The 24,270-nt window shown below is 41.2% G+C and overlaps 5 protein-coding genes across 5 annotated transcripts; all 5 read right to left on the minus strand.

Annotated features, from left to right (window-relative positions):
- Positions 1–1,298: 1,298 nt before the first annotated feature.
- LOC143329729 (odorant receptor 131-2-like) lies at positions 1,299–2,356 on the minus strand. Its single transcript, XM_076745757.1, has 2 exons — positions 2,231–2,356; positions 1,299–2,099 (listed from the first exon to the last, which is right to left on the minus strand). The coding sequence occupies exons 1-2, from the start codon at positions 2,303–2,305 to the stop codon at positions 1,299–1,301; spliced, it is 876 nt and encodes a 291-aa protein (XP_076601872.1). The 5' UTR covers positions 2,306–2,356.
- A 4,070-nt stretch (positions 2,357–6,426) lies between these two features.
- On the minus strand, positions 6,427–8,007 carry LOC143332372 (odorant receptor 131-2-like). The gene is made up of 2 exons (XM_076749742.1): positions 7,852–8,007; positions 6,427–7,191 (listed from the first exon to the last, which is right to left on the minus strand). Exons 1-2 carry the CDS (start codon positions 8,005–8,007, stop codon positions 6,427–6,429), a joined length of 921 nt encoding a protein of 306 aa, XP_076605857.1.
- Positions 8,008–13,904: 5,897 nt separating this feature from the next.
- LOC143329749 (odorant receptor 131-2-like) lies at positions 13,905–15,107 on the minus strand. Its single transcript, XM_076745780.1, has 2 exons — positions 14,952–15,107; positions 13,905–14,720 (listed from the first exon to the last, which is right to left on the minus strand). The coding sequence occupies exons 1-2, from the start codon at positions 15,105–15,107 to the stop codon at positions 13,905–13,907; spliced, it is 972 nt and encodes a 323-aa protein (XP_076601895.1).
- Positions 15,108–17,542: 2,435 nt separating this feature from the next.
- Positions 17,543–19,376, minus strand: LOC143329804 (odorant receptor 131-2-like). Its single transcript, XM_076745888.1, has 2 exons — positions 19,227–19,376; positions 17,543–18,331 (listed from the first exon to the last, which is right to left on the minus strand). The coding sequence occupies exons 1-2, from the start codon at positions 19,374–19,376 to the stop codon at positions 17,543–17,545; spliced, it is 939 nt and encodes a 312-aa protein (XP_076602003.1).
- A 2,646-nt stretch (positions 19,377–22,022) lies between these two features.
- LOC143329811 (odorant receptor 131-2-like) lies at positions 22,023–23,361 on the minus strand. The gene is made up of 2 exons (XM_076745903.1): positions 23,212–23,361; positions 22,023–22,784 (listed from the first exon to the last, which is right to left on the minus strand). Exons 1-2 carry the CDS (start codon positions 23,359–23,361, stop codon positions 22,023–22,025), a joined length of 912 nt encoding a protein of 303 aa, XP_076602018.1.
- Positions 23,362–24,270: the final 909 nt, after the last annotated feature.

Genomic DNA, 24,270 nt, shown 5'->3' on the forward strand with positions numbered 1-24,270 from the left:
TGCTTCCAATACAATACCAATATTACAGCCTTGAGTATTGGCCGATACCGATATCGATCCGATACGATATCAGCACGAATCATACGCACTTTTATTACTTGTTTTGTAGTGTGGAATGTTAGAAAAGGCTTGATCAAGTGATTTACTCAAACAGAGAACAATAGTCAGCAACAGTAGGTATGAGAAAAACTGACCGTGAGGTTGGTCGTATTAAACTGTCCCGGTTCTGTGCCACCACGGGAAACTGGTGCATGACAAGTGTTGCACTCAGCTGCAACGTCTTTGTCCGAGTTTACGGTACAATATTGCCACACGGCCGTCATCACTTCTCCTACAGTAGCGCACACACGTTGTCGTTGTGATACGTGGGCTCTGCATGCTGGATCAGAGACGTTCTATTGGCTGGATCCGGCTCTTCTTCTTTAGCATTTGTGGTGGGCTGCACCAACGTTAATTTGCGTTACTGCCACCTACTGTGTTGCAGTGTGAACCAGAGTCACCTATGGATAGAAGTGCTGGAGCGGAAAATGGACTGCTTATCAGAGCGCTTATAGTGGAGATTTTAGATGCAGTCCGATAAAATCCGATACTCGTTTTTTGGCTGATATCGGACCGATATCTGATATCAATATCGGATCGGGACACCCCTATTTCCCAGTTCCACAAAACCTCTTTTGTTTTAACATTTTTTTTTTTTTTTGTAAGATTTGCAAATTGCATCTTATTTCACATCATGCTTCAAAATGTGTTTGTCTATATTCTGTGTATATATCATAAGAGATCACAGTGATTAATGATGACTGAATTGAAGTCAAAGAAGGCTGAATGCTGTGTGGAAGAAGTCTGTGTGTCAGTGTGGGCAATAAACAAACGTATCAGGAGACGATATGTTTTTAAACCAGATGGAGAATGAACTGCAGGAAAAATTATGTGTATTTCTGCTTTTTTACAGCTGCTGCTGCTGCTTGTAGATTGGTACCTCTCCCATTGTTGGTGTTCTGTTCAAGTTGAGCACAGTTTGAATGGAGTCTTATTTTGTTTTATGGAGGTCAGTTTTGGGTGGGTTTTCCATGGCACTGTTTTCAGATTCTTCTGTTGCAGTTTGAATAACCAGTAACAGCTGATTCATGCTTTATTTGATTAAAGAAAATAAACATGGAGGTTATACAAGCGAACTACACATACAGACAAAATCACTGCAGCAGTCACTGTCTCCACCTCTTTGCTAGTGTTTAACATTTTTTCCTCCTTTACTATGAAACTGTGTGAGCACAACATGAGCAGCTCAAAACCAGGCCTTATAATGGCCTCTTCAGAGTTTTATGTGGATGAGTTTTAACTTGTACAGAACAGATCCTGTATCTTTTCAGGTACTGCCTGAACATCTTGTCTCGTAGCCCATAAATAACTGGACTGATGAGTCGAGGCAGAACTTGAAGAAGTATTGCGACAGTATAACGAATATCCAGTACCCCTTTTGGGAACAAGTATGTCAGACCTTCTATCATAGCATTATAACCGTAGGTGAGCATACACAACAGTAGCTGGAAGCCATGGAGGAGGATAGTGTTCCTTGCTTTCCTGGCGTCTGCAGCAGCCGCCTTTGCAGTGAAAAGGATTTGTAAGTATGTGTAGAAAAGAGTGAGCCAAACAATAACCAGAAACACTATGTTGGATGCGTCTCTCTTTGTTTTGAAGTAGGGCTGTCTGAAAACATTTTCCCTCAGACAAAAAACTCTGGAATGAAAGAATTCCAGGGATTCTGTTGCCATTACGACAAATAATTCAGGAAGGAATGAAAATGTATTTATTGCCCATAATAAGCCAATCACAATGTATGTTTTCTTGATTGAACAGATCTGGGCGTGGCGCAGAGGGAAGCATATGGCGATGTAACACTCCACTGCCATCACAGCTAGTGTTAGAGGATTGTTTTGACTTGCAAATATAACAATCATTAGCCCAACTATACAAAAAGAGACATAAAGAGTGAACATGATGTAACTCAGGACCTGAAGAAGTGTGAACATGGTCAACAGGATAATATCATTGATAACCAGATGGATGTACAGGATGTATCGAGGGTTCATACTGAAAACCTGGAGGGAAGGACAGAACTGATTAGGAAATGAGAGAAAAAGAAGAGATTATATGAGAATATACCACATATGTTGAAATGATTTTACACTTATGTATACATGCAAAATGGATTCTCGTATGAGATTCAGACCTGATGTCTGCTGAATGTGTATACCAGAATACTGTTGACATAGTTGATGGCGATGCAGAGAACCACAGTCGTCATATTCTTGATTATAGCTCTGTTTAAGTTGTCCCGAACGACATCTGTTGTGACATTGCTGCCAGTGTTTGAAGAACTCATGAGTCCACTGACGGCGTCCTTCACACCTGTTTGACCGGAGACAACTGCTGCTTACATTACTAGATTAGAGAATGCAATAGAATATGATTGATCAGCAGGTAAGGAAAAAAATCAACTTGACAGAAGCATGTCTCATAGATATAAAAAGAAAAGTATGAAAATCACAGGTATAAATAATAAAATGAATGATGGCTGAATTCCATTTAGCTGCTTCAGTTTCAGGGTCCTGATATTGTCCATGCCGGCTCACTGTCATGACTTAGTGGGACACTTGAATAGAACAAAGCCATCATGAATGTTATTCATAACACCTGTACATTACCTACGAGCTCAAGGAAGAGTGAAAAGGTCTGCTGTGAAGAAGGCACATGCCATCAGACCTTTGACAGATGAACAAATGGGTTTATCAAGTTATGGGTTTTGGCTTGTTTTAGCAAGCATAATAAGAAAATAAAATAAAAATGACCACAAGTCAATAAATTGTGTCTTTATACTCAGAGAATAATACAGAAAGAATATGTACTCACCTCGACAACAGTCAGTGTATTGCAGTGATACATACAATAAGCCAGATGTCTTTGAAATACTTAATATATACTAGTTAACTTTCAATGTCATGGGATCAAGAGGAGTCGTCTGTGTGTGTGTGTGTGTGTGTGTGTGTGTGTGTGTGTGTGTGTGTGTGTGTGTGTGTGTGTGTGTGTGTGTGTATTTGTGTGTGTGTGTGTGCTACACAGTCACATTGTGGAGACTTGCCATACTTGTCAAGACCTAATACAGGTCCCTGTCATGTAAATCCTTACATTTTAGGGTGAAGACTGGCTTTAAGGTCAGGCTCAGGGTTAGGGTCAGTTTAAGGTTAGGGTTAGGATAAGGGTTAGGCAAGTAGTGGTTATGGTCATGGTAAGTCTCCAGGAGCTGAATGTAAGTCTATATGATGTCCCCAAAAGTGATGAAAACCTAACGTGTGTTTGTTCCCAGAATGCATGGTCTGGTCTAGTGTCCTTACAGTGCAACAAAGACAAGGATGTGTGTGTGTATTTCTTTCCAGCCCACTCTGCTCTGCCTCAGTTGTAAAATGTGGACAAATATATTTATTCAGAGTCTTTCATTCACGTGCATATTGTGGAAAAATAGACTTGAAGCGTAAATGGATGCTTGAGGTTGTTCTACTTAGGGCTGGGCGGAATACCGGTTCACACTGAATACAGATGTATATTTTTGTTATGATATGAATTTTTAATATACCGCCGTATGTGATTACACAACGTTCGGAACGCTGCGCTGCACGACACTGTTTCAGACGGGACCGTTTTCAATGTTGCTCTTCTAAACACACATGGCGCGGGGCATGGTGAGGGTAAACTGTAGTGCTCTGGTCTTATGGTGAAGATGGATGGGATAGACATTGAAAGTTCCAAAATTGAAGCTGCAGAACGAGTAGAACATGATGACATAGAAGAACTTGAGCCAAAAAGAGGAGCCGTGTCTGTTGTTTTTCTTTTGGTTTAAAAATAAACGAGCAAGTGTTGTCGGACTAAAGTTGTCACCAGAGGCGGCAACATGAGCAAATTGCTCCACCACCTTAGCCACAAGCATGTCTTGGAATACCAAGAATGTATGATGTTAAGATCAGCACCCTCCATATCAGCAGGTAACACAGGAAAAGCAAAAGAAAATCGAGCCAAATGTCACTTCAAGACGCGTTTGCTAGAGGGACTCCCAACAACAAAAAAAGCAAACAATGGATCGAGATTACAAACTCTGTCACCATCCACCTAGCCAAAGACATCGCCCTGCTTAACACTGCAGAAAAAGAAGGCTTTGGGCAGATAATCAAGACAGTGGATCCCAACTATGAAATACTTCAGCCAAGTTTCAATCCCCAACTTGTACCAGTTAACCTGTTCAATATGAGTGCTGCCTTTACAGGGAGCAGCATGAAATGCGCGCAGTTCAGATGGTCAATGCTCATGCTAGGAAGCACCAATCCTAACTTGTAGCACATCAGAATGACGGGGAGAGACTCAGCAGAGAGTCTGCTGATCACGACGATACCGCGAATTGTTAGCGACACTGTCAATAATAATTCGCAACAACATCACAATTTGCGGGACGTGTGGAAAGTGATGGAAATGCGTGGCTGTCCTGCACAAAGCGGGACATCTTGTCACCCTAACTATGATGGATAAACCGTCTTCGTAGGCTGTGTAGACTAACACGTTAGGGGTGGATTTCATGCGCTGTTCGTTTTTCACTCATAGGAGATAACAACAAACAGCGTGCCTAATTTAAATAACGTTTTTAACATACTAAACAGGTGAAATATAATGAGATATTTTCAGGAATGATAGACAAGATGTTGTAAAATAATAATTTAGTGAAAACCCAATTTAACCAATATTTTGACTTTTGACCTATTTTCACGTTTTCCTAGAAAAGTGCCAGCGCGACATCCGACGGGTTTTCCCAGATCGCATCACAAATACATTAAGTAGTAGAATTTCCAGCAAATCAATATAATCGGCATGTGAATAAGGTACGTTCAAACATTTTGAAGCTGTGTCAAAATTAATTTAATTTTGCTGAGTTTCATCATCATGACATAAAATTATTGTCACTATTACACATTTCTTAATTCCAAGTTATATGATTGGTTGATTTTGCTGTCCATTCATTACCAGGAGCGTGGAGCGTATTATTTATTTAGTCATTTATTTACTTTTGGTCTTTTTCCATTTTGTAACAACCAACCACAGCTTTTAGAAGACTCCGTCATACCTAACAACGGGGTCAACCACACCTCCTCACTAAGATAAAAGTTTCTGTACCCTCCTTGCTCAGAGTTGCTCTCAGACACTTCCTGAATCACGCTTAAGCTAAGATTCCTTGCTAGGAATTTTAAGGCTTAGTTAGGAGCTCTCTTAGAGGGCTCTAAGAAGCTTTGTGAATATGGGCCCTGTCTTCCAGATGACAGAAAAAAAGTACCATTATATACTATGGAACTGTTATAATTTTGAAAAATACCGTGATTTACATTTTTGGTCATATGGCCCAGTACTCGTTCTACCTATGAGACACAGGAAATTCGAGGCTGTACAGAGCGGTGCAAAGACATTAAAGAGATTAATATGAGATCTGTTGCCTGGGACGTGTGAGTATGAAAACACATGATGCAGCTTGTCAGTTGAGTCCCTGTCAATAGCTGTCATAAAATAAGCTAATGTGTCCATAGAGACCAGGTTATGAGGCCGAGGCTCGTGATAGCGTTATTGTTACAAACCATGATGTAACTGTCATGTACAGCACTAGTTTTGCAAAAACTTAATGCAAAAGTAGTTTAATCAGTAAAGTATAACTCCACACAGACACTAATATTGTAAAGTAACGTCTACTTTCAAGTGACAGTAACTAGTCATATATTGCATTTTGAAACTAACTAACGCTGTATATCAAAGTCATCAATCTAACTGAGGTTATTGGGTCGTTCACAGTTGAGAATACTACTACAACTATTATGACTATTACTACTCTGAATTAAACAATATCACATCTCTTTAATTCAAATATACATTTAATCAATCCACATTAAGTAAAACTGATTTATGCCTTAAAGATTATGGCAATATAATATTTTCTTCAGCATTTTAATTTTAATTTGGACATGAGGGTAATATTAAAACTTTTTCTCTCATTCCTCTTTACATCTTATTGGGAGACCGACTGATATTAAATAAATAAATAAAACTGATTTTCCTCAATCTACGTTTAGGTAGATTACAATGAATTTAGCCATAAACTGGACCACAAGTGAGTTGAACAGACCATGATGATGGTAAAGGTCAGGCAGGAAGCATTCAAGACTCAAGTAACTGGTTTTGAAATTCTTTATTATACTGCGGCTCTGATTGCTATATTAATATTGTTCCTGATATCAGATTGGGGCCTTAACAGCTTATAACAGTCACCCAGTGATTAAACATGGACATAAGTCTGACTTCAACATCATTGTGTTGTAGTAACATTGCTCTATGAGAGTGTCATCAGTGGATGTTTACTGCACACAGATACCTTTTGAAGTACTTCCTGAAAGTCTTGTCTCGTAACCCGTAGATGATAGGACTAATAAAGCGAGGGAGGATTTGGCTTACAATAAAGGCAACAAAATTTATGGATGCTATACTCCCTGGGAACGCGAATGACAGCTCTTGAATTAACATCAGTCGCACATAAGTTATCATACACAACAGCAGCTGAAAGCCATGAAGGAGGATTGTGTTTCTTGCCTTTTTAGCGTTTGCGTCAGCAGCTTTGGCCACAAACAGAATTCTGAAGTAAGTGTAGAACAGAGTGAGCCAAACCCCCACAAGAAACAATATGTGAGACGCATCCCTCTTCTTCACACTGTAAGTACTCCGAAACACTGTATCCCTGGAGCAGAACACTCTTGAATTCATGAACTCCAGAGGTTCAGTGGCCAAAAGGATGATGACATCTGGAAGGACAGACAATGAACTCAATGTCCAGATCATGCCAATCACAATATACGTTCTTTTGACTGTACATATGTAGTTGTAGCGGAGGGGAATACAGACAGCAATGTAGCACTCTGCTGCCATGAAAGCTAAGTTCAGAGGGGTGTTTTGTGTGGTGAAGATGGCTGGCAAGATGAGGAGACAGCAGAGGGAGACGTATATGGTGTGGAGGGTGTAAGTGAAGACAAAGAGGGAAATGCTTGTTGTCAGCTGGATCATGTCACTGAACACCAGGTGGATGAAAAGGATAAAGCGAGGGTTCGCCTTGAAGATCTGAAATGACAATAGAATTAAGGATTAAACGACTATACATTGCACATAGTGTTCATATATTGTTAACGTGGAATGAAAGTTTATGTGTTTGTGTTAATAATTCTGTATGAATGAGTAAAAATTAATTGCACTGATTTGGGCAACAAATTTATTCTTACAGTCTTTTTTTAAGCAAGCAACTAGATATGAACTTTGGTGATCATGATCATACTGATTTCGATCTATACAGTCATTGAAAGAGGATGCCAGATGATAAAAAGACGACTCTACTTTAGTAATGCCCCTTTCTATGCAGTGAGGAGAGGTAGTGAAGGTTCAGGTTTTTTGTTCTCACATAGTCACTGATATACTCAAGTATTAAATAATTTAACAAAATGTTTTTTCATATCCAAGTAGACATGCAATTTAAACACATAAACCAGGAGGTAAAAATACAAAAAGCAGGTTACAGGAGCTACAAAATGAAGTGCTGACTCAAAAATAGTTTGAAATATATGAACTAGAACAAAAACACACTTAAATATCTCTTAAAAACAACTTTTTGGGAGAAGAGCAGATAGAAGTTTAAACATTTCCAACTTCATACATCATGTTCACTAATATTCCTCACTTTGCGTAACTAATTAACTTTCTCATTTGTAGAAACAGTGTCATACACACATGATGCTTGTTGAATGTATGGACCATTGTGCCGTTGATGTAGTTGATGGTGATGCCAAGGACAATAATGGTCACATTCTTGCCAACAGCCAAAACAAACGCATCCCGGTAATTCACAGCTACTGTTACATTGCTGTCCCCCGGTGTGAAATTCATTTGAGCACCTGATGAACTTGTTTCAGAAGCAAAAGAAATGCAAAATATGTTTCATTTACAATCAAACATTGTCACAACTTTGCATAGTTATGTATTGAGATTGTTGTCATGAAATGAAGAAAGCAGTTCAGCACTGACCTCAGAGAGTCTTCGGATCTTGACAGTGATCTGCCTTAACATGATCGTGCTGTCGCAACAGAAGATTTTTTTTATACAGCAGGTTCATTGAGTGTGTGTGCATACTTTTGACCTGAGACACACCCACACAGCAGCCTGTGTGATGTAGTGCATGTGTATTTTCAGTGTAGTTTCTATGGTGGCTGCCGGGGCTCAGTGCACTGCAACTAAAGAAAACAAACACAGAAATATGCTACAAATACACTAAGTGTTTTCAGAGGACATGCAAACAGCCTGAACAGTTTGGACGTGCTTGTTGTTGCCAGCAAACACAAGACAGGTCCATGCATCAGCCGTTCATTGTTTTTCTGTTTTCCACTGTTTCTCCACCTTGTACATGCACAGTCTGATCTGCAGCGTGCACTGACCATTCTGCAGCTTCTAAAGGATTTTTGAAATTGAAAATGGAGGAAAATGTCAGGGAATTTGAAAAAAATATGTTGGAAAGCTGCAGTTAGAGATAATAACCATGTTCATCAGTGATGACAGATGGACTGTAGCCTGTTGTGAAAGTTGGACCCAGTCCACGTAAAGGGCAACGTAAGGACAACATAAGTAAAAAAAACCTCTTTCTCCAGTACCCTATGGAATGTCTGCCACATTGGTACAGGTAAGGGAGGTCTGTGTGCAGTTAAAATCATCATAACTGATTCAAGATGGTGGACGCACATGTTAGGCTCAGTGTCTCATGAGGAGGACTCACTATATACATCAACACAAGGTGGTGTAATCTTGGGCATGTAAGCACCAAAATCTCCATCTGCTGCAGGGACATTGAACTTATGGCTGTAAGTTTGCGTCCTTATTATTTGCCCAGAGAGTTTAGACACGCCATTGTCGTTATTGTTTACATCCCTCCACGGGCTGACGCGGAGGTAGCGTGTGATGTCATCCACTCCGCTGTTGCCAAACTATAAACACAGCATCCTGAGGCCATTGTGTTGATCTCAGGTGACTTTAATCACTTGACTCTGGACACAACACTACCTGCTTTCTTCCAGTATGTAGACTGTAACACCAGGGGAAATAGGACTATTGACCTACTGTATGCAAATGTAAAGGACACATACAGCACCACCCCGCTGCCTGCACTGGGGAATGCAGACCACAACCTGATTCTGCTTCAGCCTCACTACAAACCAAGAGTGAGGAGGCTACCCACAACCACATGCTCATTCAGGAAGTGGTCTTCTGAGGCAGAGCAGGCTCTGAGAGACTGCTTTGCATTGTCTACTTGCTACACCGATCAGTCTCCCACCTGGACAGGGGTAGCGGGGTGGTGAGGATTACATTTGTGGACTTCTCCAGTGCCTTCAGCACCATCCAGCCTCTGCTCCTCAGAGATAAACTGACAGAGATGGGAGTAGACTCACACCTCTGACAGGCAGGCCTCAGCATGTGAGACTGAGGGACTGCAGGTCTGACACCGTGGTTTGCAGCACAGGAGCACCACAGGGGACCGTGCTCTCTCCAGTCCTGTTCACCCTGTACACATTGGACTTCCAATACAACTCAGAGTCCTGCCACATGCAAAATTTGACACTGCTATCGTGGACTGTATCAGGAACCGATAGGAGGAGGAGTACAGGACACTGATTCAGGACTTTGTCACATAGTGTGACCACCGGCACCTCAACACCACCAAGACCAGGGAGATGGTGGTGGACTTCAGGAGGCCCAGGCCTCATCCAGAGCCTGTGACCATCAAGGGGGACTGTGTGGAGTTTGTATGGACCTACAAATACCTGGGAGTGCAGCTGGATGATAAAATGGACTGGACTGCCAACACAGATGCTCTGTGCAGGAGAGGACAGAGCCGACTGTACTTCGTCAGAAGGCTGGCTCTTTAACTCCACTCGGGGGGAAATGTTAAACATTAATGTCAACATTCCTCAATGGCCTGAATGGAATCTGTATAACACTCTGTTCAACATGCACCTTAACTTGCATTCTGTTTACACTGGACATCTTTACTTTTAATCTTATTGGCACTGGACGTGGACATTTTTACATTTTTTTACTTTTAACTTTTAATTCTTTGCTTGCTGTGCTTTTAGATTATTTATTGCATGCCTTTTACTTAAAATTTGTGGAATATGCTGGAACTTGTGAATTTCCCTTAGGGATGAATAAAGTATCTATCTATCTATCTATCTATCTATCTGTCTATCTATCGATTTTCTTACTGGTTTTGAGTGTGTTCGCTCATTACAGCTTTGTGAACACTTCCTACACCAGACAGCAACTTTTGGATGTAAAATTTTGATGCACAAGCAGTGTATTCGATAAACTTCAGGTCCCCCAAGAGATCGCCTGGGCAGCGACATCGACCGACTCAGCTATGCTGACCGGAAGCGACCGTCGGCGGCGTTGAGATCGAAAACAAATCTCCTCTCATTGCTCTTACTCCCCAAGTACACACCACTCATCAAATGTGTGAAGCCGTCAGTGAGGACTGCTAAAGTATGGCCAGGGAGAGCGGACGCCACACTTACAGCACACAGACTGGAGTTTGTTTGCCACCTGGGCCACACTGGACTCAGGATCCATTGACTTGGACTCATATGCCTCCTCTTTTCTGAACTACATTAACACATGTGTTGACAACGTCACCACCCACAAACAGATACGAACTTTCCCCAACCAGAAGCCTTGGATGAACAGTAAGGTCCGTCTCCTACTAAAGGAACATAACGCTGCCTACAGATCTGGTGATGCAGCTGCCTACAGCTCATCCAGAGCTAACCTGCAGAGGGGCATCAGGGAAGCTAATCATGCTCACAAGCTACGGATTGAGGAGCACTTCCAAAACAACGCCGACCCCCAACGCATGTGGCAGGGCATCCCAGCCATCACAGACTATCAGCCAACCAGTCCCACCAACCAGCAATGCCTCCCTCCCTGATGAGCTCAACAACTTCTATGCTTGCTTCGACAGGGACAACAAACAACCAGCCATCAAAATTGCTCCCCACCCAGATGAACAGTTCCTCACGCTCTCCACCTATGACGTGCATTCTGCACTCAGCAGGATGAACGTCTGTAAGGCTGCTGGCCCTGATGGCATACTCAGCCACGTGCTCAAGGCCTTCGAGAGACTGTTCCTGGCCCACCTCAAATGCTGTCTTACCCCCACACTGGACCCCCATCAGTTTGCCTACCATCCAAACAGGTCGACGGAGGATGCTATCTCCACGGCACTGCACTCCATGCTGACGCACCTGGACAACAACAACAACAACACCTACGCGAGGATGCTGTTCATCGACTTCAGCTCAGCATTCACCACAGTCATCCCCTCCAAGCTGGTCAACAAACTTAGTGACCTTGGCATCAGCACCTCCCTCTGCAACTGGACCCTGAACTTCCTGACCAACAGACCCCAGTCTGTCAGATTAAACAACCACACCCCTGCCACCCTGACCCTGAACACTGGCGTCCCACAGGGCTGTGTGCTGAGCCCTCTCCTCTACTCCCTCTTCACCCACGACTGCGTGCCTGTGCAAGGCTCCAACTTCATCATCAAGTTCGCAGACGACACCACGGTGATGAGCCTTATCACCAACAATGAAGATTCAGCCTACAGGGATGAGATTCAGCAGCTGGTGACGTGGTGCGCCGACAACAACTTGACCCTCAACACCAAGGATACCAAGGAGCTCATTGTGGACTACAGGAAAACCAAAGGCTGCAGTCACACCCCCATTCACATCGACGTAGCCGAGGTTGAATGTGTCTCCAGCTCCAAGTTCCTGAGCATCCACATCTCTGAGGACCTCTCGTGGACCCTCAACTCCTCCACCTTGATAAAGAAAGCTCAACAGTGCCTCCACTTCCTGAGGAGACTGAGGAAAGTTAACCTGGCTCATCAGATCCTGGTCAACTTCTACCACTGCACTGTTGAGAGCATCCTGACCAACTGCATCTCAGTATGGTATGGCAGCTGCACAGTCTCCGAGCGGAACTGCCATTAACTGCCATCGAGGACCTCCAGTGCAAGCGGTTTGTAAGAAGGGCACACAGCATCAGCAGTGACAGTTCCCACCCCAACCATGGACTGTTTGCCCCCTTACCATCTGGTAGGAGGTTCAGGAGTCTCCGTTCCCGCACCAGCAGGCACAGGAACAGCTTCTTCCCAGAACTGTCAGCCTGCTGAATTCTGTCCACCAGCAGCCCCCCCTCCAACCCCCACCACCCTCCAATTGACACTGACACTGCCTCTACCGCCTCATGGCCCCCCCTTCAACCCCCCCACCACCATCCCATAGGCATTATCACCCCCCTCTTCCACCCCCAGGAGACTACAACAAGATGAACATTTGAACTCAGCCCATGCCATACTGCACATATCACTTTGTATTTTATATATACCTTATCTGTTCACTTATCCTTTTTACTTTTACTGCACTGCCACTTATTACCTGTTGCACATGTCACCTGTTTACATACCGTGCTGCACATGTTTTTATGGTTTAATAGAAATCACTTGCACTACCTGCTCCTACCTCATACTGTTTATACTTCATGCCACTTGTACTTTTTACATGTATTTATAAGTTTTTTGGGTTATTTGACTATTTGCACTTCTGGTTAGATGCTAAACTGCATTTTGTTGTCTCTGTGTTGCACTCTGACAATGACAATAAAGTTGAAACTAATCTAATCTCATTTAATCTAAACTTCCTGAATTTTCAACCAATTTTTAAGCAGTTTATTTTGTTACAAAGCCAGACATGTATTTATGACACTGAGCACTTGGTTAAATACGAAATGCATGTTTTCATGCTGAAATATTTTATCTTATGTAGATGGTAACAGTAATAATTGTATAATACATTTTTAGTTTCTATGTACATTATTTTATCTTACAGTGTCTAAGCTGGCTGCCATGTTCTCATTTGGTTATGATTTTGGTAATAACTGTAGACTTAAATATGTAAAAAGACATCATTAGAACACAACAGTTTAAAGATTAAGTAGTTGTTGAGACTGAAGCCTCAGTTTGATAGACAACTAAACGAAAATACATCACCTCAAAGAAAAAGTGGACTCGGTGGTTTATTGCTTTTGTATTTCATGTTTTATTCATCATATATGAATCTATGTGCATAGATGAAAAACATCACAGCCAGAAAATTACATTATTTGTAGCTTATTAACAGCTAATAATTTATCAGCTTTGCAGGGACGTTCATGGTCCTCAAAGGATGAATCCTCCTGACTTTGCCCCTTGACTTTTTCTGTACAACCAGGAGATTCACTTCAGTGTTTGCTTTGAGATGTTTCAGTAAGTGCTATATAGAGTCCGTCGAATTTGGTACATCTATCTATTGTGCCCACAGGATAAAATCCTGACTTTTCCTTTGGTGCCACAGAAGGTCGACACTTGTGGCTCAGAATGAAATGTCTCAACAACTGTTGGATGGAGCTCAGGTGCTTTCAGACATCTGACAGTTGTTAATGCAGTGACTTTGCAAACTGTAGTGCTTGTGCAGCTGAAGAGAGTAGGAGGACATAATCTAAATTAGTCAAACTTTGGTGAAGTACAGTGTTGTGTACTCAGTGTATACAAGTGTACTTACATGCTTTCATGCTTGTAAGTTATTTTCCTGCTTGTAAGTTATTTGTAAATTTTAAGTAAGTCATAACCTCTTTTCCTCAGTGTCACACAACTGGAAATGCTCGGTTTAAGATTTGTCTCTACTTTGTCATCATGTACATCAACTAAATTTCGCTGCAGTCCATGGTTTGATGCTCGTTCTCACTGTACACAGCAGATGCTTTTTCAAATGCTGTCTAAATGTCTTGTCTCGTAGCCCGTACACAACAGGACTGACTAACCTGGGAAGCACCTGGATGAAGATGTAGGAAACAAAGACTCCATGTAGATAATGTTTAGGAGACCAGTAATACAGAGACTTTTTTAACACAGGGGCTACATAGGTTAGCATACACAACAGTAGCTGAAAGCCATGGAGCAGGATTGTATTCCTGACCTTCTTTGCGTCTCCGTCAGCTGATTTTGCACCCTTAGCTTTTTTAGCAGCTAAGACAACCTTGAAGTAAGTGTAGAGGAGAGTGAGACAAACACCAATTAGGCAAATAGTGTAGGAAATATCCCTCTTTTTTAAGTTTATAGGGTGTCGGAACATTGTATCCTTCTCACAAAAAATTGTGGAATGAAAGAACTGTACAGGCTCTGTTGCTAGAATAATAAACACATCTGGCAGGGTTGAGACAGCACTCATGGCCCAAATCGAGCCAATCAGAATATATGTTCTTTTGATTGTACACAACTCAGCATGTCGCAGTGGTAAACAAACAGCAATGTAGCACTCCACTGCCATGACAGCTAAATTTAATGGAGTGTTGAGGGTGGTGAAGACAGAAAAGGTAAGAATGAGGCAGCAAAGGGCAACATTAATTTTGTAGAATATATAACTGAAGAGGAAGAGACTTATTGTTGTAGTCAGCTGTATCATATCGTTCACCACCAGGTGGATGAATAGGATGTACCGAGGATTCATATGAAATATCTGAAGGAGAGGAAAAGAAAAGAGAGACATGATTGATTGATTTCTTTGAGTGTCCTGCACCATAAGGTGTCCAGCCCATATGGTCACAGCAGTGACCAACAGGATGGCCACATGACGAATCATTAAACAGTTCCACAAATTCAAAAAGGACATTTGAAAACATTACATTTCCTTGACAGAAATGTCTTACTTCGCCTTCATTGCATTCATGCAATAATAAAGCATTCTGACCTGGTGTTTTCTGAAGGTCTGAATCAGGGTACCATTGATATAGCTGATGATAAGGCCAAGAGCCAGAACAACCACATTTTTGGCCACAGATGTGGTGTAAGAGTCTCGATAACTCAGAGCACTCGACACATTATGGCCATAAGATGATGAATTCATTGAGCTGATTGGAGGATCCTGCAGGCGTCTGTTATTAGAGGAACATTGAAAAATATTTCAGTGTTAGTTTAGATTTGTACTGCAAATTGAAACTGTTTTGCAGGAAGTGCATTCAACCCTCAATGTATCCATCCAAAAACACAACTGTTATATTTTCATGCTTTAATACCAGGAGTCACATAAAGTTTAAGGTTTAGTGTGTACAGCATATTTCAAAAGGAGACTGCCACACTTTCCCCAACAAACAACGGATCGTTTGCATGAAAGTGAAAATCTTATTTACTTTTCCAAACTCATCATGTTATTTACAACATTCATAGTAAGCTTGATAAATGCTGGGCACATAAATATGAATGTAATGTTATTTTGAATCATGGTTTTTTTAAAAAAAATATATATATATAGAAATGGCAGCATGTTTGGGTTTTTTTCTTTTCAGTCTTCCACTTCATAAAACACATGGTTTTCCATCTTGTTGTTGAATTGGATTAGAGATCAACTAGAGTTTAAAAGGACTGCAATACTGTGAACACCATCTTAATAAAATACTGCAGTAACACAGTGTGATAGCATCAAAGAGTTAAAGAGTCTCCTACTTCAGGTAGTACACTTCCATCACCACTTCACATTCACACAATGAGTCTGAAATGAGTTTCATGGATTATATGTCCCCCCCCCCACCACCACCCCCACACCCCACACCCCCCACCCCCCACCCCCAGTCAGCTACAGTATGTACAGTACAGTATCTCACAAAAGTGAGTACACCCCTCACATTTTTGTATTTGCATTTTAGTTAATATTTTATTATATCTTTTCATGGGACAACACTGAAGATATGACACTTTGATACAATGTAAAGTAGTCAGTGTACAGCTTGTATAACAGTGTCAATTTGCTGTGCCCTCAAAATAACTCAACACACAGCCATTCATGTCTAGACCACTGGCAACAAAAATGAGTACACCCCTAAGTGAAAATGGCCAAATTGTGCCCAATTAGCCTTTTTCCCTTCCTGGTGTAATGTGACTCGTTTGTGTTACAAGTTCTCAGGTGTGAATGGGGAGCAGGTGTGATAAATTTAGTGTTATCGCTCTCACACTCTCTCATAATGGTCACTGGAAGTTCAACATGGCATCTCATGGCAAAGATCTCTCTGAGGATCTGAAAAAAAGAGTTGTTGCTCTACTTAAAGATGGGCTAGGCTATAAGAAGATTGAAACTGAGCTGCAGCACAGTGGCCAAGGCCATACAGCTGTTTAACAGGGCAGGTTCCACTCCGAACAGGCCTCGCCATGGTCAAGCAAAGAAGTTGAGTGCACGTGCTCAGTGTTATATCCAGAGTTTGTCTCTTGAAAATAGACCTATGTCTGCTGCCAGCATTGCTGCAGAGGTTAAAGGGGTGGGGGGACAGTCTGTCAGTACTCAGACCATACGCTGCACACTGTATCAGATTGGTCTGCATGGCTGTCATCCCAGAAAGAAGCCTCTTCTAAAGATGATGCACAAGAAAGCCCACAAACAGTTTGCTGAAGACAAGCAGACTAAGGACATGGATTACTGGGACTATGTCCTGTGGTCTGATGAGACCAAGATAAACTTATTTGGTTCAGATGGTGTCAAGCGTGTGTGGTGTCAACCAGGTGAGGAGTACAAAGACAAGTGTGTGTTGCCTACAGTCAAGCATGGTGGTGGGAGTGTCATGGTTTGGGGCTGCATGAGTGCTGCCGGCTGTGGGGAGCTACAGTTCATTGAGGGAACCATGAATGCCAATATGTACTGTGACATACTGAAGCAGAGCATGATCCCCTCCCTTCGGAAACTGGGCCGCAGGGCAGTATTCCAACATGATAACGACCCCAAACACACCTCCAAGATGAACACTGCCTTGCTAATGAAACTAAGGGTAAAGGTGGTGGATTGACCAAGCATGTCTCCAGACCTAAACCCTGTTGAGCATCTGTGGGGCATCCTCAAACGGAAGGTGGAGGAGCGCAAGGTCTCTAACATCCACCAGCTTTGTGATGTCATCAGGGAGTGGAAGAGGATTCCAGTGGCAACCTGTGACGCTCTAGTGAACTCTATGCCCAAGAGAGTTAAGGCAGTTCTGGAAAGTAATGGTGGCCACACAAAATATTGACACTTTGGGCACAATTTGGCCATTTTCACTTAGGGGTGTACTCACTTTTGTTGCCAACGGTTTATACATTAATGGCTGTGTGTTGAGTTATTTTGAGGGCACAGCAAATTGACACTGTTATACAAGCTGTACACTGACTACTTTACATTGTATCAAAGTGTCATATCTTCAGTGTTATCGTGTGTGTTGTAGGTGTGTTTTACATATTGATTGTTACATATTGTTTTACTTTCCACAAGTGATAATAAGAGTTGTGCAAGGATTTCCTTTTTGTTTCCTTTTAGTGGAATGGCTTTTAGGTCAAGTTTTTGAATGGTTGCTTACAGTATGGTGTACACAACAGATACCTTTTCAAGTACTTCCTGAAAGTATTGTCTCGTAAGCCATAGATGATTGGACTAATGGATCGTGGCAGGATCTGTACAATAATATAGGAAGCAAAGAGTGAGTCTGTATAGTTCTCAGGGAACCATTGCTTCAGAACATTTAATAACTGGGGGGCTGCATATGTTGCCATGCACAACAGCAGCTGAAACCCATGGAGGAGGATTGTGTTTCTGGCTTTCTTAGCATCTTTGCTAGCTGTTTTTGCAGTGAGGAGGATCTTAAAGTAAATGTAAAAGATAGTGATCCAAACTATAACCAGCAACACTGAATACGTGATATCTCTCTTCTTGATGATGAGGGGATTTGGGAAGACAGTTTCCCTGAGGCAGAACACACGAGAATGAAATAAGTCCAGAGGCTGTGTGGCCAAAGTGATAAAGAGATCAGACAGAACAGAAAACATGCTTGTTGTCCAGATTAAACCAATCAGCATTAAAGTTCTCTTGATGGTACAGATCTGCACATGGCGAAGGGGAAAGCAGATGGCGATGTAGCACTCCACCGCCATGCAAGCCAGGTTCAGAGGAGTGTTTTCAGTGGTGAAAAGTGCGAGCAGGATGAAGGCGCAGCAGATGGAGGCATTTATTTTGTAGATGGTGTAGCTGAGGACAAACAGGATGACGGTCAGCATCACTTGGATCATGTCGTTGACCACCAAGTGAAAAAACAGGACGTACCGAGGATTCATGTAGAAGATCTGGAGGGTGGAGGTAATGCACATGCAAGGGGAGGAAAGGTTTAACAAAAGAGGAGAAATTCTTTCTGTTTTGACATTAACAAATATTAGACTGATGTTTGTGGTAACTTTGTCTCCATTTACAGTTGTTACTAGCATGTCATCTAAATGTGGATGATGACATTTGATCCACAGGCCTTTGCATTTGCACCTGGTCTGAAGCCTTTCGTTATTTTGATTCTGCTGGATCTCAATATGCAAATTAGCACGACTGGCAAACTTTTCAGTGACATGGTGCTTCCAGATCAACAAAAGAATTGCCACTGATGGGTGTCATTCATTTTCAAATCACTTTTTTTGTGGAATGATCTGCCAGCTCCTGCTACTGTGTGTAGCTGTTGGCACGCTCGTTTGAGCTACCAGGAAGAAATGAAGTAAGGTGACCTTTCAGTGTCTGCTGTTGATGCCGTCTGGCTGATCTAATCAGGTTCTGATCCCAGTACATTGTGCATGCATTTCCACCTGCATCAGGACCCCATCCTGATCCAGATGGGATATAAAGACGCAGATCAATTGTGAAGGCCATTGCCTGTACAATTGTAGATTTGATTGTAGACAGTGTGTTGTTACCACTACAAAGAACAATGCCTCTGTTGTACTCTGATGTTTTAAAGACTGCAGCCCCACCTCTCACTGATCTTGTCTGTGTTTTGGAAAGTAATAATAATAATGGTAATAATAATAATTTGTCTTTCATCCATGCACTTCCTGGTATTACAAGCATACCATGACATCAGCATTTTTGTATGTTCGTGGTTCCTGTAGAGCTGGTGATGATGTAAATTTGAATTTCTACCAAGTATCAAAAATGATTTTTTTTTTTTACTGGTAACATGACACTAAAGGAGTATCAGACCTGGTGTTTGCTAAAGGTGTGAATGAGGCCTGCATTGATGTAGTTGATGGAGATCCCGAGAACCACGACAACAACATTCTTGGTCACAGCTTTCAAGAAGGAATCTTGATACCGACCAACCACTGTCACATTGGCAGATGACACATTCATCTTTTGAAAGCCAAAGTTTCACCTAACAGAACAGAAGACACAATGTTACGCAGATAATAGTGTACTATTATTCAATGTCTACAATAATTATAGAATGCAACAAGTTTACCATACTAGATTGAATATAAGATGACACTGATTATAGGACAATTTAACAGGATCTGTTTTAAAATAAGTACTGTTGAAGATGAGAGGTTGAACAGAACACAGTAGTCTAATATCACTAATCAGACATATTTAAATGTCTGATTTAATTAAAACATTAATGAGATTAAATAAAGATGAATGAGAATAAAGATTAATTTTGCATCGAGATATTCAGTGATAACCGCAGGAGAGAATGAACTCGCCTCAGACAGAAGACCAGAGGATCAATCTGAAAATATAAAGAAAATCAATATTTTACTTACTGTAATTGACATGAATGCATTGAGATTTATGGAAAAAGACGCTAATCATTCAGTTAGATGATAAGTTTGTTAAAGGAGTTTTTGCAAATACTCTTACACAGCATCCTCAGTAGCTTTAAAAATTCACACTTCGGTTGTAAAATAAACCTAAAAATCTTTTTGTCATCCATCAGAGTTAGAACAGTGTTTAAGAAATATGAATGAGGGAATTGAAAATATAAAATGTTCTGCAACATGAAAAATTAATCACATTAACAATCACTGAAAAGGAAAAGATCAGAAACACACCTGTGTGCACGTAATCCAAACACTTGATGTCTTTGCATTTTGTGCACAACCAACAAACCTGTTGCCTACTGAGTGATACACAGTATCTGTTAAGTTGACAGACATGATAAAGTGCCATGAGTTAACAGATGAAAACATTACATTCTCAAAGTTTGTAATACTGCATGTGACATTTTTAGAGGTGTGACTGCAGGGTACAGGAGGTAGTGCTTACCTGAGTTGATGCATTTACACGACGACAGCAGCATCATGGCTCCACTTGATCTCTGACTTTATCTGTTTCACATACGTCCCAGGATGCGGGGGTGTGTGTTTGCATTATGTTGGCTGTGGCACACCAACTGACTGCGTCATGATTGACTGTTGAATATCTGCATCCTCAGCCACTTGATTTATTTGATATTGTAGAATTAAGTGTGTAATCATGAAAATTAATGAAAGATTATTTTAAAGGTGTAGATTGTACAAGCTCAAATTTGTTCCTGCATGTGCAAATCAACAAACCCAAACCTTAAACTACACACCTGAATGTACAAACACACAAATAGTTCATTTCTTATTTGAATAAGTCATTTTAATCAACAAAGTTAAGTTCCAGCATAGAACAGGTCCAACGTCAGTTGAACTGAAGTTATGAAGAAGCAATCGCAGACGGTTGTTATTTAGAACACTAGATATTTAATTGAAGCTGAAGCTGCAAAAACACTACAATCTTATGGCCTGTTTCAATGGTGACAAGCATGCCTGGTTTCCCAGTTACACCACTGAAAATGCCCGAATAATGCACTTTGTTGCAGTTATATACAAACTATAAGGAGATAATAGTTTATTTAGCTAGCGATGGCTAACGTTATGTCTTTGAGTGACACTGTGCAACTAGAACTTAGTGCAGCTCCCAAATTGCTACGTAACGTCACTCGCTCATATGACTTGGTGTTTTTTCACATGCTAACATGCTACCAGGTTGCTGATGATCATATTCATGATAACTAATGTTGAGGCACAAAGTTAACTTGAGTGCCAGAAGGAATGCATACACTCATTTGTTGATCCATGATTGAGCCAACTGACGAGCAAATAAAATGATGACTGTAACGTTATTTCTTGCATGTCACTTACCAGAGCCGGTCACAGTCTCACCCTACGACTAACTGTTACCAGTGATGTTAGTAAGTGTCTCCAGAAGCTGCCTGAAGCTGACGGTTTCTTGGAGAGCAGTGCAGGATTTTGTTGTCACAGACTTGAAATGTGATGGAACATCTAAGGCCTGTGTCCATACCTGCACACATAGTGTACAGTTGTCAGAGTTTTAGCTGTTGTACACATTCATCTATGGTAATAATTGGTTATGAAGTAGCCTAGTTTTGAATCACTGGTTCCCTGCTGTCACTTGTTGTTAATATATAGCAAGAAATAATTTAAAGCAAGTAAAGGCTTTCCGAAGCTGGTTGACTGTACTAGATGAAGCATAATTGTGTGGTGAGCCAATGGTTGTGTTCAAGTTTGTGGTATTCTGAATGTAGAGACCAAGATTTTTCTGTTTACTGCAAATGTGTAACATCCCAAATATCTGTTATCAGTCTGCTTGATAACCAGTAATAAGCATTGGTATCAACCCTGAGAAAACATTTGGACTCCAAATTTTGACTAAATCTGTAGTTACTATTTTCAGTTAATCGCACACCAGTATCTCAGAAACACTGAATGACTTGACTTACTGTACAGCTGTAATGTGGCATCCACATAATCATTTATACATTCAGATTCACACAAATATATAACAGCTGGTTGTCCGACTGAACTTTACTTTGTCTTCATGCTGCTCAGAATGAATGAACTCAGTAGAATGAAGAGAAGGAAATCACAGGGTAGGCTGCAGGGACTGAGAGGTTTGCTTGTGAAGTCATGCAGCTAACAAAGGGTTTACCTTGGTACCCTGGTTGGCTCTTTAAGGTACCTTACACAACAGATACCTTTTCAAGTACTTCCTGAAAGTATTGTCTCGTAAGCCATAGATGAAGGGACTAATGCATCGTGGCAGGATCTGTACAATAATATAGGAAGCAAATAGGAAATCTAAATCTTTCCTAGGGGACAATTTCTGCAGAGCATCTTTCAACTGGGGGGCTGCATATGAAGCCATACAAAGCACCAGCTGAAACCCATGGAGGAGGATTGTGTTTCTGGCTTTCTTAGCATCTTTGCTAGCTGTTTTTGCAGTGAAGAGGATCTTAAAGTAAATGTAAAAGATAGTGATCCAAACTATAACCAGAAACACTGAATACGTGATATCCCTCTTCTTGATGATGAGGGAATTTGGGAAGACAGTTTCCCTGAGGCAGAACACACGAGAATGAAATAAGTCCAGAGGCTGTGTGGCCAAAGTGATGAAGAGATCAGACAGAGCAGAAGACATGCTTGTTGTCCAGATTAAACCAATCAGCATTAAAGTTCTCTTGATGGTACAGATGTGCACATGGCGAAGGGGGAAGCAGATGGCGATGTAGCACTCCACCGCCATGCAAGCCAGGTTCAGAGGAGTGTTTTCAGTGGTGGAAACAATAAGCAGGATGAAGGTGCAACAGATGGAGGCATTTATTTTGTAGAGGATGTAGCTGATGATGAACAGGATGAGCGTCAAGGTCACTTGGATCATGTCGTTGACCACCAAGTGAATGTAAAGTATATACCGAGGATTCATGTAGAAGATCTGAAGGGTGGAAGAAAAGCACAAAGGATATGAGAAAAGGTTTCAGGTCAGAGCTTTAAACATGAATCAGGGATATCATATGCTCAAAATTAACTATAAACGGGGGGTTTCAACCACCCGGCATTTGCCAGTTGCTGATCAGTCAAACTGAGCTCGCTGCCAAATACAACCCCAAGGAGGCAGTTCGTTCTGATCATCAGGCTGCTCTCCTCCAGTCATACTTGAAGCATCGTTCACATTCAGATTTCTGATTGAACTAAACCCCAAGAAATTCCAAAGTAACCCAAACTTTAGACCTACAAATGTCTCTTTTGAAACCAATGTGTGATTTAAAGTACTCTCACATTTGTCTTACAGCTTCCTGCAGAGCTGCTGATCATTTCTTCACTAAATTAATTAGTGCTTACATGTCAAAGGTATACTAGACCTGGTGTTTGCAGAAGGTGTGAATGAGGCCTGCATTGATGTAGTTGATTGAGATCCCGAGAACCACGACAATCACATTCTTGCTCACAGCTTTAGTGAAGGAGTCTCGATACTGTAAAACCACCGTCACGTTGGCAGATGATGTGTTCATCTCTTGAAAGCTGAAAAGAACAAGAAACAATGAATGTTCTTCATTTCTAAGTGGATGTTTACAAAGATTATAGACTCCAACAAATGACCTTAAAGACATCACTGACTTTTAAGACGACCCCTTCTTACAACATCTTTTGTGGGAAACTTTCTGAAGATCAGAAACATTTTGAGCAAACGAAAGTCGAGCAATACATCTAATGTTTTTAGATGGACCGTCAGATTTAAAGACCAGCAAAATTAATTCACAATGGTGGATTTGTGTCAGAGGAAATGACAGCAGAACATCATCAAAATACATTGTAATTAATTATCATTCCAATTCTTATGAGTTGCAAAATCTCGGCCCTCTGCTGGTTGAGCTACTTTTTCAGATTAGAATTATAACTATAGTAGTAGAACACTCAGAGCTTTGCATACTTTAAGACAAAATGTTCTTCTACAGTTAAACCATGTGTATTGGTACCATTTGATAATCAGTGGTGGAAGAAGTACTCAGATCTTGTACTTAAGTAAAATCACAGTGTAGAATACTATTAAAAGTGAAACCCGATTCCTGAAAAGTTTGGACGCTGTGTAAAACAAATAAAACAGAATGTGGTCATTTGCAAATCCTTTCTGACATGAACTCAACTGAAAACAGCACAAAGACAATATATTTAATGTTTGACCTCATCACTTCAGTGATTTTTGCTGCTTATTCTGAATCCGATTCAGCAACATGTTTCAAACACGTTGGAACAGGAGCAACAAAAGACTGGGGAAGTTGTGGAACGCTCCAACAACACCTGTTTTTTCACGTTCCACAGGTAAACAGGTTCATTGTATCAGGTGATGACATCATGAAAGGCTCGTTCACAACATGAGAACCTGTAGTCTCCTCATATTTCTCAATCAGCTTTACATTATT

The sequence above is a fragment of the Chaetodon auriga genome, chromosome 2 (genome assembly GCF_051107435.1).
Source record: "Chaetodon auriga isolate fChaAug3 chromosome 2, fChaAug3.hap1, whole genome shotgun sequence".
In the NCBI taxonomy this organism is placed as follows: Eukaryota; Metazoa; Chordata; class Actinopteri; order Chaetodontiformes; family Chaetodontidae; genus Chaetodon; species Chaetodon auriga.

Excerpts from the sequence above, each read along its gene's own strand:
- LOC143329729 (XM_076745757.1), bottom strand. The coding sequence starts at position 2,305 with ATGACGACTGTGGTTCTCTGCATCGCCATCAACTATGTCAACAGTATT. Across the intron at positions 2,100-2,230 it reads ACACATTCAGCAGACATCAG|GTTTTCAGTATGAACCCTCG; the intron begins GTCTGAATCTCA and ends CCTTCCCTCCAG.
- LOC143332372 (XM_076749742.1), bottom strand. The coding sequence starts at position 8,007 with ATGAATTTCACACCGGGGGACAGCAATGTAACAGTAGCTGTGAATTAC. Across the intron at positions 7,192-7,851 it reads ATACATTCAACAAGCATCAT|ATCTTCAAGGCGAACCCTCG; the intron begins GTGTGTATGACA and ends TTGTCATTTCAG.
- LOC143329749 (XM_076745780.1), bottom strand. The coding sequence starts at position 15,107 with ATGAATTCATCATCTTATGGCCATAATGTGTCGAGTGCTCTGAGTTAT. Across the intron at positions 14,721-14,951 it reads AGACCTTCAGAAAACACCAG|ATATTTCATATGAATCCTCG; the intron begins GTCAGAATGCTT and ends CCTCTCCTTCAG.
- LOC143329804 (XM_076745888.1), bottom strand. The coding sequence starts at position 19,376 with ATGAATGTGTCATCTGCCAATGTGACAGTGGTTGGTCGGTATCAAGAT. Across the intron at positions 18,332-19,226 it reads ACACCTTTAGCAAACACCAG|ATCTTCTACATGAATCCTCG; the intron begins GTCTGATACTCC and ends TCCACCCTCCAG.
- LOC143329811 (XM_076745903.1), bottom strand. The coding sequence starts at position 23,361 with ATGAACACATCATCTGCCAACGTGACGGTGGTTTTACAGTATCGAGAC. Across the intron at positions 22,785-23,211 it reads ACACCTTCTGCAAACACCAG|ATCTTCTACATGAATCCTCG; the intron begins GTCTAGTATACC and ends TCCACCCTTCAG.